The 16,601-nt window shown below is 39.8% G+C and overlaps 1 protein-coding gene across 1 annotated transcript in view; it reads left to right on the top strand.

Annotated features, from left to right (window-relative positions):
• Window positions 1-5,081: 5,081 nt before the first annotated feature.
• Window positions 5,082-16,601, top strand: part of LOC311054070 (translocon-associated protein subunit gamma-like) — a gene marked incomplete at both ends in the record, with an annotated part of 22,182 nt that continues 10,662 nt past the window's right edge. Inside the window, one exon of the mRNA XM_084069950.1 lies at window positions 5,082-5,686. Within this exon, the coding sequence (XP_083926076.1) occupies window positions 5,082-5,686 (605 nt within the window). The remainder of the gene's footprint in view (window positions 5,687-16,601) is intronic.

Here is a 16,601-nt window from a genome sequence, read left to right as displayed (position 1 = left end):
CATTATTCCTCACTCCCAAATGCTGTGCGATTATCCCTAATTAAATGCCTACTGTATGTTTGGCTTTCACAAAACTGTCTTCTGAGTCTTGGCTTGGTCAGTCACCACAGTTGGTTCGGAACTGAAACCAAAAAATACTTACGTTTTTTCTTGCCCTGAACTGGGAACCAAAGAGGGCGTGTCACTATACTACAGGTTGAAAGATGCAGATGAGATATAAACAATGGAAAAAGCGAAAAATCATTTAAAAAAAGAAAAGAAAAGGGAAACTAACTTTCATTGACGATTGAAACTTCAACCAGTCATATACAACACATTGCTGGTCAGGCCTGGAATCGAACATGGGGTGACTGGGGACTCCTGCTCCACAGGCGGGCCACCCCCAATTTAATTTGGTTCTGCTTAAAACTGGTTCGCAGCATCGTTCAAAATGCGTCGCTTAGCGCCACGTTTCGAGCCACGTTTCGAGCTTGTGGATCTGCTACTTTTGATGCTGCGTTTACGAAAAAACACTAAGTTAAATATAATATGGACATAAGAGGTTTCTGCCTGACAGCAACGATATAATGACATGCCCAAAAAAAGGAGACGTAATTGAGCTGTGATTGACATGCCCACACAGCTGCGCAGCATTCCCTAGACATGCACAACCAGATAAACACATTTAAACGCACACATGTCATGAGCATAAACACAAGCAAGCATGTACAAATTATGTACAAAACACACACACCCAACCTGAATCCTTTCCTAATTGAAACCCTAACTCTAAGAATCTGTTTTAGCATAAAACGTTGTGAGCTTGTAGATAGATGTATATAGGGCTGAAGTGGTTAATGTTTGTTTTGTAAAAAATAATCAAAATCTACTTAGCAACAAAAAATATCAAATAGGCCTAGTTATAATGGAGTAAAAGTACAATATTTGCCTCTGAGATGTAGTGGTGTACAAGTAAACGTAAAAAAAAAAGAAATAGTAAAAAAAATTAAGTACAGTACTTGAGTAAATAATAATAATAAATAATAATAATAAACTCTGTTTGTATAGCACCTTTCATGACATGAAATGCAGCTCAAAGGGCTTCACGGAGCAAGAATACAATTACAGAAAAAGTACAAATAATCTAACAATAAAGCAAAAAAGAAAAGCAAAAGAATAAAACATTAAAATAATAGCAAAAAGGTAGTGAATAAGATAAAACTGGACAAACATGTACTTAGTTTCTTTCCACCACTGAACAAGTACACACACACATACAGGCCCGCGCCCGCACGCACATGCACGCACACTCGCGCGCGCACACACACACACACAGACACACATAGACACAATAATGGGCCGTCGGCGCTGGGCTTTGGGAGCCAGCGGAGGCGCCAGATGGGACATTCTGTTGTAATTGAGGTAATTTGTCGAGGCATTCAGGCGCACAGATCCAAAACTCGGAGCAGCCCCAGTATCATAAAGGCGGTCGCTCTCGAGCCAACAACTCCACACATATAATTCCCAATGGCCGCCATTGAACTTCTCTACATCCCTTCTTCCTTTCCCTCAGACTCGGCCTGTTGTAATCCCCTTCTGTTCTCGTTCCACTAATGATAACACACGCCCGCCAAAAGGCTTATTTACAGTCACCGCTGGCTTTGTAGTTGTTCTCATTATTAGAGACGTTACAGTTGTACTAATCCCATGGATCACAAACTGTGCCTATTCAGCTGCTAATTCGAACAATTTCACCCATGACTGTGTGTGACTCTCGCTCTCTCTTTGTCTCTCCATCTTTCTGGCTCTCTCTGTGTGTCTCTCTCTGTCTGTCTGTCTCTCTCTCTCTTTGTCTCTGTCGGTCAGTCCGTCTGTCTCTCTTTGTCTCTTATCTCCATGGGTCCCGGTGGCTCCCAGGGCCTCGTTGCCTCCAGTTGGCATGGGGGAGAGACGACTGGACAGCTGCCTGGGGTTCTTGACCATTACCCTGCACCAACACCAGCCCTGTTCACCACCATCACAATCAGAAAAGGCTCTATGCACAGCAGCCATATTGGGAATGAATTGGGCCCCTTCCTTACTTCCTTCACAGGTGTTACCAATGATACTAATTAAGGCTCTGTTCCATTTAGTGTGGCGTAGTGGTTGTCTAATTTTCAAGGACCCCCATAACTCTCAAAGAGTTACACTCCCACCATAAGGGGCCATTTGGGAACAAAAATGGGGTGTTTCTAGTGAGCCAAAATGCACAATCAGCACCCTGACCAGAATGGAACAGAGCCTTCATTAGTATCATTGGTAACACCTGTGATACTAATATTATCTGTTCATCAGGACACTAGCACAACAAAGACAAGTTCTTCATGAAATTCACAGAATTACCCAATGTGATGTGCAGAGTGGGACGTCGGTGGACGTTGTCCAGAACCGCGCGGCAATGGAGATCAGCGGTTATCCAGAAATGGCATGCTACAATGTTTCCCAGATGTCTGTATCTGTCTGTCTGTCTGGGTTCCTTTTATGCCCTTATATGGAGCTCTCCATATCATGGAGATCTCTGAATCAATCTGTCTGTCTGTCTGTCTCCATTTTATGCCTAAATATGGTAATCCCTGACGTCATCAAAATGACGTCAAAGTGCTGACATCAGACTGGCCTCCAAATACTAGAATGGGGTACTGCACCGGGCACTGTAAAAAAAAAAACGGGTACTCTGACAATGGGTCAAACAATTAGTGCGATTAACTGTTGCACCCCTAACTGTCAGTCCCCTTCAGAGTTACTCCCCTGACCCAGCGTCCAAATCAGTGCTTTCCAGTGGCGTAATTTGCATAGGGTTGCTGGGTTATGCAAACCCATACGCGGGATCTCAACGCAAGGGGGTCCCCCTTGCTGGAGAGGATTTTTTTTTTTTTGTTAGTTCATTTTGTTTTTAACATATAATAAAAAAATCACACCCAGTGTGAAGTGGGCGGTGTGTGGTCATCACAACATGACTCACTTTAAAAAAAGGATAAATGACTTTTTTTAAAGTCCATACTGCTATTCATAGGGCTGCACATGTGTCATGTGTTTCGCTAGCCAATCACAGTCCTGAATTTGCAAAGTCAGCCAATCACATTACAGTTAGTGGTGATGACACTAGCTGTAATGTGATTGGCTGATATGAAAAAAGTATCGATTTGCATTAACAATGGAAGGGTTAGGGGGTACACACATTTTTTGGTCGGTGTCCAAAACTCACTTATAGGGGGCGGCTACACCGCCCCAAAAATCACACCCAGTGTGAAGTGGGCGGTGTGTGGTCATCACAATATGACTCACTTTAAAAAAAGGATAAATGACTTTTTTTAAAGTCCATACTGCTATTCATAGGGCTGCACATGTGTCATGTGTTTCGCTAGCCAATCACAGTCCTGAATTTGCAAAGTCAGCCAATCACATTACAGTTAGTGGTGATGACACTAGCTGTAATGTGATTGGCTGACTTTGCAAAAGTATCGATTTGCATTAACAATGGAAGGGTTAGGGGGTATACAAATCTTTTGGCGGTGTCCAAAACTCACTTATAGGGGGCGGCTACACCGCCCCAAAAATAGCCACCCATATTATATACATACAAATTCACCTACTTTTAGTCATTTCCAATATATTAGGGGCCCTATCCAGCTCTGTGGACCGAATTAACCGATTTAAAGTAAAACAAAAAGAAAACAATAACTGCGAGCGTGATTGCGTGCCAGGGCCCTTTTGATCTGAAAACCCATGTGTAATAAGGTCTGTGTACGCCACTGGTGTTTTCTAAATATAGATAATAAAGGGTCCCCATATTGTTTTTATCTGTGTGTCCGGAGACTTTAACTTCATAGCGGAAGTCAATCGGGCTGAAACCTTGGCCAAATTTGGAGTCATAAGTCATAGACACATCACAGACGACTGACATCATGCATGACTGACGTAGCATAGACTTCGGAAGCAGACTTTGCTCAACACGTGTCAATTTTCTTTCTGAGATATGCAAAGATATGATTGCATACGTCATCCTTTTTCCAACTGCGTCCGCGGGGGCTCACTTGTCTCTGAACTTCAGGACTCACTGTTGGACCTTTCATCTGATCGGACATTACAGATCAAATTCACATCATCCACACTGGAGGAATTCTGTCTTTCCATGGCTGCACAATACACGGGACTGTCAAAAGCAGCAATGGATGTTCTTATTCATTTTCCTTCCACATATCTCTGTGAAAAGACGTTTTCTGCGCTCACTTGTTTAAAAACTAAATACAGATCACGACTCAGCAGAGTTGAAGATGATCTTCGTGTTGCAGTGAGCAACATAGAACCCAGAATATTGTTTCTTTGTTCAAACAAACAAGCGCAACCATCCCACTAATCTCGCAACAAGGTACGGCCAGGCCAATACAATTAATATTAATTGTCACAGACTTTAAAAGTGCTGTCAGATGTTTTAATGCCGGTTAAAATATATTGTGTGGAAAAGCAAACCGACAGTGTATAGTTTCACATATTGTATTTGTTTCGCTTTTTTTTTGCTGGACAGTTTCTCATGTAAAAACGTTATGAGAATAATAAATGAAGCAATAAGAAAGTAAATTAATCATATCATGTGTCAGTGTTGTTTATTGTCTTTTTGATCAGAACATTCAGTATTAAAAAAACATGTAGGACTAATTATTCATGAATGCTAGCCCCTAAAAAGTCTAAAGAAATAATAATGTCGGGAGGGTCCGGGGGTCACGAGTCCCAATATGATTATTTTGGGGTACTGCTGGACTGATCAGCACCAGATTTCTTATGCACACTGCCAGTAGGCCACAGAAGTACCTCCAGACATTTCTTTTCACGTTTCTTTTTACTTTTCGTTAAATAACTTTAACTTTGTAGCGGAAGTCAATGGGTCTTTGATCGGGCTGAAACCTTGGCCAAATTTGGAGTCATAAGTCATAGACACATCACAGACGACTGACATCATGCATGACTGACGTAGCAAAGACTCCGGAAGCAGACTTAAATCAACACACGTCAGTTTTCTTTCTGTCATGGACTAGGAGGAGAGCTGCTCGCGCTGAACATCCATCATGGCACCTAAAGGCAGCGGCAGCAAGCCGCATTCCGAGGAAGATCTTTCAGAGGAAGGTCTTCTCCAGCAGGACCAAAGCAAGAAGCTCTCAGCCACGTCCACCTCTCTGTTCTATGGGTTCGCCCTCATTGTCTCTGCCACTCCCACCTGGTTGTTCTGGAGGATCTTACACATGGATCTGACCTGGTCACAAGCCGTTCTTTTCGTTCTGATGACTCTAGTCAGCACCTACCTGGTGGCCTTCGCCTACAAGAACGTCACGTTGGCCCTCAAATGCAAAATTGCCCAGAAGCTGCCAGAAGACGCCGTTGTCAAGGAGGTGACCGGGAATCTGTCTGAGGTCGACAACCGCATGGTGTCCCGCAAGGAAAAGGGCGAGAGGATCCTGCGGAAGACCAATCAGGTGGCAGAGGACCAGGCCACCACCTTCTCCATCTTTTACAACAACAGCCTGTTCCTGCTCCTCATCATCACTTCCTTCTTCCTGCTCGAGGACATTGACCCCACCCTGAACTACGTCCTGACCATCAGCATCTCATCTGGACTGACCGCTCTGCTGTCCTGTCCACCTGGCTGGTCCTATGACCAATATTTTGTCAAAAAGTACACTTTTTCGGCTCCGATGTAGCCTGACAGCGCATTCAGGGTTCGAGTCCCGGTCCCGACAATCTTTGCTGCATGTCTCTCCCCATCTCTCTCTCCCTGTTTCCTGTCTGCCTCTACCGTAAACTATAAATAAAGGCCTAAAAAGCCCCCAAAAATATCTTTAAAAAAAAGGGTGAAAAAATAATTTTCTTCATAGAGATTTGATTAAGGTTTCTGTTTGAGAACATTTACGTTCTAAGAATGAATATATAAATAAAGTACTTTTTATTTAACCACTCAAACCCATAAAAGAAAATCCATAAGCTCAGCGCAAAAAGCCCTACTCAAAAACGTTGCAAAATAGTCAATCTACAAGCTCGCAATGCGTTGAGATTGTAGCTTGTCGAAATTTGAAAACTCTTATAATGACATGCCCAAAATATAGGGACGCCATGTATAATTGCCGATACCAATGTCGTAAAAATAAATTCAAATCAATTTCAGCATTATGAACTTAAGCGCCTGGACATTCAGTTCTTGTCTTCTTTGATTGAATAGTTGATTAACAAATTGCAAACAGTACAGCAAGTACAATTACACAAGCAATGCTAAAAGGATAACACAAAAAGCCCTGAGGGCTTGTTTCCATTGTGGTCCTATGTATTCAATTCATAATCAGGACATACAAGACATACAACAACAATTCAAATCACATTGTCATCAATACCAGCAATTTACAGAAAACAGCAGGGACCTTCACACCCTCATCTTGCTAACGCTACACTTTATTTATATTATTGTCTCCGCCAGGCCGAAGGCATGGCGAGAGAGTATGTTTTACCCTCCGTCCGTCCTTCCGTCCGTCCGTCCGTGTGTGTGTGTGTGTGTGTGTGTGTGTGTGTGTGTGTCCTGTCTGTGTGTTACCAGCTAATCTCCGGCACCGTTGGCCCGTTCGCTCCGAAACTGTGCACACACACTCCCTGGATGCCAATTCAGAACCTCTGCCCCAATTTTTTCGCATGGGCCTGTTATAGCGCCACCAGGAGGCCGATTTGTGCAAAACACATTTTTTTACATTACTCCTACAGATTTTATCCATATATCATGCAAATCCGTACACAGTATCTCTATAGTCATGTGATCAACACGGATCTGTCCGATTTCCCATATTCCATCCTGATTGCCTATGGTTGGCTTCCAAAGTTTGCAGGATTGGTCCGTTTTGAACAAAATGCCTCAAACTATGCATGCAGCTTGCGATTTCCGTGAAATTTCACACACACATTCCCACTAGGCCGAGGAAGAAATGCCACCCTTTTCACATTGGCCTGTTATAGCGCCACCAGCAGGTCTAATTTAGCAAAACACATTTTTGGAACAAAATTCCTCAAATCATGAATGCAGTGTCTGATTGCCGTGAAAGACCTAAGAATAAATGGCACCCTTTTCACATTGGCCTATTATAGCGCCACCAGGAGGCCAGAATAACGTACCTGACCTGGCGGAGACCTGTGCTCCGAGGAGCACTTTCTCTAGTTTATTCTTTTTTTTAAACCATTATTATTTGTACTATTTTGTAGCTTAACCCATTAAGACCATAGACTGTATGATTAAGACCTGGAATTGTGTCATTTTTAGATTTGAGCTAAAAAGCATTATTTTACACTTTGGGCTATTCAAAAATCGTGAAAATGTGTGCAAATCTTTGAAATATATATATATTTAAAGCGAACATTTTTAACTCAAATCTTTGTTTCTGGGGGTCCCTGGAACAAAATATTTTGATGGGGGTCCGCGGCCAAATACATATCGTTTTGGGGGTCCTTGACATGAAAAAGATTGAGCACCACTGATATAGAAACATACGTTTTTCAGAAAACTGTTGAGATTTAGGAGACATATAGAATCGGCTTCAGGTCTCAATGGGTTAACTTTAATAATTATTAATGGAATTGTTATTTATTCCTTGATTTTTCTTGAATTCCTAGATTTCCTCGAATTATGGTTAATAAATCATTGGCATAAAACAGTGCAAAAAAATACGGGGTAAAAAAGTAGATTAAAACTAAGTAAAATCAAGGCATAGAAAAAAAGGCTTGGACTTGTAGATCTTGTAGAACGTACACCCGAGCGCAACCACACACAAAATTATATCTTCTCCTCTCGTCCCTCACTAACATTTTAGTCTAGCTTTTATTTGTTGACCAAATTGTCAATATATCTAGTCTAAGTTTTAGTCATCATATAGCTTCGTTTTTATTTAGTTTTTATTTGGTTGTGAAAAAAGGTAGTCGAAGACCATTTTTCGTCATAGTTGTAGTCGACAAAATCAACTAGTAGATCAGAAGTAGATCAACAATCTACTTCTTGGCAAAGGGCCCGCTTGCAAAGAAATGTGGTTCTACCCTGGGTAAATGAATTAAATTAGACTATAAGAGCATGTTTTGGCATCCGTGCTATCTATCTATCTATCTATCTATCTATCTATGTATGTATGTATGTATGTATGTATGTATGTATGTATGTATGTATGTATGTATGTATGTATGTATGTATGTATGTATGTATGTATGTATGTATGTATGTATGTATGTATGTATGTATGTATGTACAGTGGTTAGCACTTGAGAATGGCAGTAATACCATCTGAGTGCCTCTGTGGTGCCACAGAGGCGCCACTACTACTTGGTGGTGCCACATTTGACACCTTTTTTTAAGGTGTAGTGTGGCTGAACGGCCACCATGTGGCGCATGTGAGTCCATGAACTCTACAGTACATTATTAGCAACAGGGGAAGGGTGAATGCATTTAAAAGTGAATGTTATTTTTATTTTTTGTAAACATAGAAAATAATGCATAGTCCTTAGGATGAATTCAAAAGCAATGGTTTCTTTAAACACAACTGTGTTTCATGGTGGAAGAAGTGCACAGACATTTTACTAAAGTAAAAGCAATACCACAATATAAAAATACTCTATTACAACTAAAAGGCCTGTGTTCAAAATGTTACTTGAGTAAAAGTACAAAGGTATTGGCATCAAAATATACTTAAAGTTCCAAAAGTACTAAAATGTTTTATAGTAGCCAATCTACCTTGTAGATCGGCTATTTTCAAATGGCCGTGGTATAAAAAGGGCTAAAGTGGTTAATATGTATGTTTTATAATATAACAATTTATATCTGCATCTCAACACCTCAACATGTTTCCCAAGGTTCTATGCAACCCAAGCAAGAATCGTACCCTGACCTCCAACCTTGGAGAACCATCTCACTAACCTCTAGACTATTGGTACAGTAGACATGATGGCTGTATGAGATCAGAAGACATTACACACAGAATGGGGCATCTCACTTCCAGCTGTAACAGTGCAATGTTACTTGAGTAAAAGTACAACGGTATTGGCATCAAAATATACTTAAAGTACCAAAAGTACTAAAATGTTTTAAAGTAGCTGATCTACCTTGTAGAACGGCTATTTTCAAATGGCTGTGGTATAAAATAGGGCTAAAGTGGTTAATATGTATGTTTTATAATATAACAATTTATATCTGCAAAGTAACTAAAGCTTTCAAATAATTGTAGTGGAGTGAAAGTACAATATTTGCCTCTGCAGATGTAGTGGAGTAGAAGTAAAAGTACAGTAATACTCCAGTAAAGTAAAAAAACACCTCAACATTATGCACATGTAAGTTCTAGGCACCCTAACCTGGAATCAAACCCTGCTCTGTAACCTGTAAGACCACTCTCTACTCCACTACACTACTGGTACAGTGATAAATCTGTGGGGTCAGGACGTGTCTCGCTCTCTATGTTCTGTGCACTACTCCTTGGAAAGTCAGATAAAAAGCTTGCAGCTCCCAAAGCTGCTACTTTCTGAGAGTAATAATAATAATAATAATAATGGATTTTATTTATAACGCACTTTACATTTTGTTACCAAACCAGAGTAACTTTACTAGTGGATACATACATTTTTAGGCTACCCTCTCAGAGATAAATCAACAGAGATTTTATCCTCACACACGCACACATTTGTATTTTTGTTTGACTACATGTTTTCAATTGCACTTTGTTTTCATTAAATTTTTAGAGTTTTTCTCTCTGTCTTCAGTGGGCATCGACTGCATTTTTAAGGTCAACCCCAAATGCATCAAATTCTCTCTGATGGGATGTTTGTAAGTCTGATGAATCTTTCTGATGCTTCTCTGTCAACGTCACCAGTTGAGTCGCGTTCCTTCATTAGAGCTTCCATAACTTTTGATGAATGATTAAGCAAAGCTGATTCAGAATGATGAAGCAACAAATCTGAATCAATTTTCATTTCTGTCTCCACACAGCCGATGACAACAGCAGTTGTAGCAATGCAACGTGTTGTGAGCTTGTAGATCTGCCATTTTCACTATTCTGAGCTTGTTGAATATTGCCCCTGACTACCCTTACAATAATACAACTAAAATTAACACTGAAACTAATTTAAAAACTCAACTAAAACTAAGCCTTTTCACAAACTAAAAACGAAACTAGCAAATCCACTTAAAATCAAATGAAAACAAACTGCAATTGAAAAAGTGTGCTTGTGTGTGTGTGGGGGGAGGCCACAACTCCTGGGCTCTAAGTCCATTGTGATGACAATGAAGTGTGGCTATACAAACAAAAGACCCTGGCCAAGGTGCTAAACCAGTTAATTTGCATGTTGTTGCATGTCGTTGACAGACTGACTGAGATTTTCTGTGGATCCCAGCAATTCTTCAGATGAAAACTCTCATTCTCTCTCTGTTTTTCCAACCATGAAAAGTTTTTTGATTGATTGAATACTTTATTTAGAAGTTTGCAGACAAAAAGCACATGAATGTACAGTTCAAATCCAAGGTCGACTAAATAGGAAGCTGGCTGCTAAATAGGAATAAGAAAGCCATATGGCTTGTTTAAATTGGGGTCCTTAGTTAGTTAGTACATTATACTCTCCTGTGTTCATTTAACTGTTTCACATTCTAAAACAATATAATTGTGCCGGACAGTAGTTAAATAATGCTTTTAGTTGACTACTATAGTTACTAGTTACTGCTCTCAGACAGTAGCAGCTTTGGGAGCTGCAAGCTTTTTATCTGACTTTCCAAGGAGTAGTGCACAGAACATAGAGAACGAGACACGTCCTGACCCCACAGACTTATCACTGTACCAGTAGTGTAGTGGAGTAGAGGTTGGCCTTACAATTTGCAGAGCAGGGTTTGATTCCAGGTTGGGGCGCCTAGAAATTAATGAATAATGTTGAGGTGTATTTTACTTTACTGGAGTATTACTGTACTTTTACTTCTACTCCACTACATCTGCAGAGGCAAATATTGTACTTTTACTCCACTACAATTATTTGAAAACTTTAGTTACTAGTTAGACTACTTAGGCTAAGTAACATTTTGAACACAGGCCTTTTAGTTGTAATAGAGTATTTCTATATTGTGGTATTGCTACTTTTACTTAAGTAAAATGTCTGTGTACTTCTTCCACCATGAAACACAGTTGTGTTTAAAGAAACAATTGCTTTTGAATTCATCCTAAGGACTGCATTATTTTCTATGTTTACAAAAAATAAAAATAACAATCACTTTGAAATGCATTCACCCTTTCATTCCTGAGGGTTATATTTAGTAGCCCACTGAGTGCAATTTACCAAAATACATCTTGATAATATAACCCATACAATTATTTGTTTCACTTCTCAACAAGTTCAGCTTCAATTGCAGCTTTTATCTGTTGACTGAAAGCAGCCCTGTCTCAAATAAACACAACCTGCCTATGTCTGGGCATTAGTTGCTCTCTGCCGCCATCTAGTGGCACCACAGAGAAAAAAGTGGTACCACAAAAGTAGGTGGTACCACAGAGGCGCCAGAGGGGTGCCACTCCTGACATTATGAAGGTACAACCACTGTATGTATGTATGTATGTATCCTCAGTGGACGTGATGCATGCAACATGATCACAGCATGGCTTTTTTTGGGGGGGGTTGATCTGAGAACTCTCAAGCAACAGAACCCAGGCTTTCATCCGCGATGCAAACAATGCCAGCTCTTAATTGGAGAAGCATGCAGCAATACGAACAGATGTTAAACTCTTATGATATTGACAATGATTGTTTGTAGCTCCCAAACATTTTGTGGTAGGCGGCACACATACAGTAAGGCCTGGGTTTATGCTTCGTCTTGCGGCGGAGTCACGCGTGACGGAAATAGTCAGATCTACAAGCTCACGACGCGTCCATCGTGAGCTTGTAGATCTGGCTATTTCCGGCATGTGACGCTGTTGTCCAAACGGTACACAAGTTAAGCAATACTGTAGCTACAGTGGTGTAAAGTAACTAAGTATATCATGTACTCAAGTACTGTACTTAAGTACAATTTTGAGGTATTTTGACTTTACTTGAGTATTTCCAATTTTCTGTACTTTTACTTCTACTCCACTCCATCTCAGAGGCAAATATTGCCTCTTTTACTACACTAAAATTATTTGAAAACTTTAGTTATAGTTAATTTAGAGATTTTGATTATTATTACAAAACACCACTTCATTAACCACTTCAGCCCTATATACATTTCAGCCATTTGAAAATAGCAGATCTACAAACTCACAATGCGTCGCGATGCGACGCATTGTGAGCTTGTAGAGCTGCTATTTTACATACATTTTATACATTTGAAAACTTGTGAAAAGGGACCTTCTGCATAATGCGTACTTTCTAATTTTGTACCTTAATTATATTTTGATACCAATACTTTTGTACTTTTACTCAAGTACATTTTGAATCCCGGACTTTTACTTGTAACAGAGTATTTCTATATTGCAGTATTGATACTTTTACTTAAAATATCTGAGTACTTCTTCCACCACTGTGTAGCTGTAATATGAATGTAGACAGTGAGAGGTACTCGATGACACGGCCGTGAAATGTGAAATGACAACACGGCCAGAGCCACAATTTACCGGCTGTTGGCATTCCGGCTGTGTGTTCTTCTGCGTGCTCGTAGATCACGGCAGAAATGATGTGTCTGTTTTGAGTCAAAAGCCCAGCTTGTTTCTTCAAAAAATGTACACACAAACAAATTTGAATTATGCGGATCTCATGGAACCACATGCGAACCGCTTGGCTCCAATGTGGATCCTCTTGGACTTTGTGTGGCCAGGCTGTGACGTCTTACAGTCGTCTAATAGTCGTCTTCTGTGACGTCCAAATTTTGGGCAACCTATTTCATCCAATCAGGAGAGAGAACTCATATTAGGATACAGCAGTGGTTCTCAATCAGTGGTCCGGGGACCACCAGTGGTCCTTGAGGGGGTTTCAGGGGGTCCCCAGCAAAAGGTGTCTATACATTTTCACCCCTGTTCCATATTGTATACGTTGGCTATTCCAAAATAGCAGATATTCAAGCTCACAGCGTGTCACTTTGTGCCGCGCTGCGAGCTCTGTATAATTGCCGTTTTTGAACATTTTCGAAAAATCTTGAAAGTGTTTGAAGAATTTTGTAGAATTTTGCATTTTTAAACACAAATCTTCTCTTCTGGGGGTCCCTGGCACAAGACATTTTCAGATGGGGGTCCGCGGCCAAATGTATATCATTTAAGGGGTCCTTGGCATGAAAAGGGTTGAAAATTTGTAGTTGGAACAGTATAAAAATGAAGCTGATAGATGGGTTCTCTTTCCTAATTGGATGACATTGTTGTCAAACCTGAAAATGCATTTTCTATTTAATAAAGAGCTGGAGAGACAGGGAGACTTTAACTTTTGAACCAAAAAATGTCAGTTACAGCACCTTGAGTACACATTTGAGGTACTTATTTACTTATTAGTATTTATATTATGCTGCTTCATACTTCCACTTTTCATTTGGAAACATTGTTACTTTCTACTGCACAAAATGTATTTGACAGCTTTATTTGCTAAAGTTACCTTTCAGATGAAGGTTTGAAACAATGACGCTTTCATAATGCAACACATTGTTAAAATGCAACACATGAATGCTGTGGTTTCCAACCTTTTTGGCTTTTGGCGTCTCACAAAAAGCAAACATTTCAGATGTCTGAGTTAACGGCTCCAACAAATATTTTATAATACGTTTTTCCCTCACATGTTTTCATTCCCATGCATGTTCGAATGCTCCAATTTCACAAAAGAATCAGAGATTAGAGAAAAAGCCCAAAGACTGAAACCAGATTTGTTATCAGAATTTAGTTTTTCTTCTTCCCCCTCGACATTAATCATCTCACGACCTGTTGGATTAACTCTGTGGGAGGCCCGAACCTTTAGGTTGAACACCACTGGACCAAATAATGATGTCATATATAATATATCAGTCAGAGAGACCAAACCAGTTATTATTCTTTAATCAGAGTTTCTGGCGGTTTCAACAAACTAACCACTTAAACCCTATATACTTACTGACCGGAGTCCCCCAGGGGTCGATACTAGGCCCCCTAATTCCCCCCCCACTATACACTAAATATCTTCGTCGAAAATAGCAGATTTACAAGCGGAGAACTTGGAGAGCAGAATGTTCATCCCAAAATAGGGACACGCTTTATGTAATTGACTATTCCAGACCACTTTGATTGCAATAATAATACCTATTTCACAGCTATTTTGGCAAAACCAAGTATGAATGATATGAAGGGAAACCATGGGTATTAGCGTTTTCTCAAGCTTAAACTCGATTGTTCAGAGGGAAGCAGCTATTTAGCGATCTACTGCCAGTAGCAGTACGGAGCCAGGGCCCACATGGCAGAATCTGAAACCGTTTGTGGTCGGGATGGCAAAGATCTTTGATCCTGCGAGCTTTGCTGATACAGCGTCCCTCATACTGTATTATGGTCCTGTATGAGGGAAGCTCCACAGCCACTGCATGGATGCACTCAGTTGTCCTCAGTCACGACCCTCTGCATTGCTCTGCGGTTGAGGTCGGTACAGGTCCCATACCAGGAAGTGACGCAGCCAGTCAGGATTAGGGCTGGGATTCCTCTTAACTGTCCGATTCCTTAAGTGTGATAAAACCCGGTTCCGGAAACGGTTATTCCGGTGGTGCATCTAGTGGAAGGCCTGTAGGACCTTCAATGAGACCCATACCAAACCCTCAAACCAAACAGACCTTCAGTCGCTTGAGAAAGTAGAGACGTTGTTGTGCTTTCTTCACTACCCGTTCAGTGTGTATAATGTATGTATGTATGTATGTATGTATATATGTATGTATGTACAGTTATGTATATATAATGTCCCAGATGAGTTTCTCAGTGATGTGGACACAGAGGAAAGATTGCTGACACTTTCCCCCCAAGGTTATTATAGTTAACGAAAACTAACGAAAAGAATAAAAAAAAACTTTTTTATTAACTTTAATAACTGAAATAAATAAAAACAAGAATTAAAAAAGAAACGATAACTAACTGAAACTGTATTGTGTGTTTACAAAACTAACTACAACAAACTGAAATTATAGACAAAATGCCGTTGGTTTTGTCAATGTATTTATAAGCTTATTGGGATGATATGAAATCTTAATCTATTTATTTCAATATACCAGTTTTACACTGGCTGTCGGCACCACCCTACGGCACCTCGTGGTCCGTGACGTCACTTGTATAAAAAAAAGTATAAAAACTAACACTAATACTAAAAAAAATAAGTATAAAAACTAAAACTATTAGCATTTTCGATAATAAAAACTAATAAAAACCAGAACATCCACTCTGGAAATGAATTAAAACTAATTGGAGTAGGGGGAAAAAATCAAAACAAACTTGAACTAAAATTAAAAATCCTAAACTATTAAAACCTTGGCTGCACTGTCATGCAGTGTAGATGGGCGTACGCTCTCTGTCTGTCTTCCTGTAGTCCATGATCAGCTCTTCGGTCTTGTTAAGGCTAGGGGCAGTCATGACATTTTAGTTGACGATGAATTGTCATACAAATAATTGCGATTATAATGATTTAATTGTGTTTTTTGGCATTTAACATAGGAACATAAATTACAAATTTACATTTATGTTTGCATATCGTCACTGCCGGGTCATATGTCCAAAACTGTTACTTTTCAGTATTCAAATAAAAAAACTGTAAAAGTAGCAGATCTACAAGCTCAAACTGCGTCGCTTCACGTTTTGAGCTTGCAGATCTGCTACTTTTGAGGCTTTTGTGTGACACTGTGGTATGATCAAGTACAGTAGGGCATTAAATTACGAAAAAACACAAAGTTAAAATATGGAGATAAGAGGTTTCTGCCTGACAGCAGCGATATAAGGCTTTGTATGACAGATAACTTAAAATATACAAAACCTGTTTTCTGAAAAAAAAAAATACAATGAAATGACTGACAATGGCCAGTACCAATAATCATAATAATTAACATGTTTGGCCAACTTGATGCCAGGTTAAAAGAGTGTGGACAAGGACATGGAAGGAAATGATGCAAATATCATATTTCTGTTAATTTCATCCAGCTGTTTTTATTACTGATGAATGGAAACGATTCTAACGATCGTGCAAAACTGATCTAATATAATAATAAATAAAGTGCGATCAGACAATTCTGTAAGAAATTGTGACAGGTTTATTGTCAACACTGTTGTGTTGACAACGTGTTGTTGTTGCTGCTCAACAACTACACTACAGGCGAGCACTCTGCCTCCAAGCTCATAGCGCGGCACTCGGTATAGCCAAAGAAATCTAAAGTGACACAGATGCTTTCCCGGATTGAATGGGTTAAAATATGGGACCTCCAGAAGCAAAAGATTTGAGTTCAACATTTTTCAAAAATGGCAGCTCTACAAGCTCATAGCGCAGCACGAAGTGATGAGCTTGTATATCTGCTATTTTTTGAACAGCCAAAGTATATAATAATGGTTAAGTGTTAAAAATGATTGTGACGCTATCATCATCTAAAATAAAAAAAA

This window comes from Gymnoscopelus microlampas, assembly GCF_963454915.1.
Source record: "Gymnoscopelus microlampas genome assembly, chromosome: 10".
Taxonomy (NCBI): Eukaryota; Metazoa; Chordata; class Actinopteri; order Myctophiformes; family Myctophidae; genus Gymnoscopelus; species Gymnoscopelus microlampas.
The sequence above is the reverse complement of the archived record's forward strand: the minus strand, read 5'-3'. Positions and strand labels throughout refer to the sequence as shown.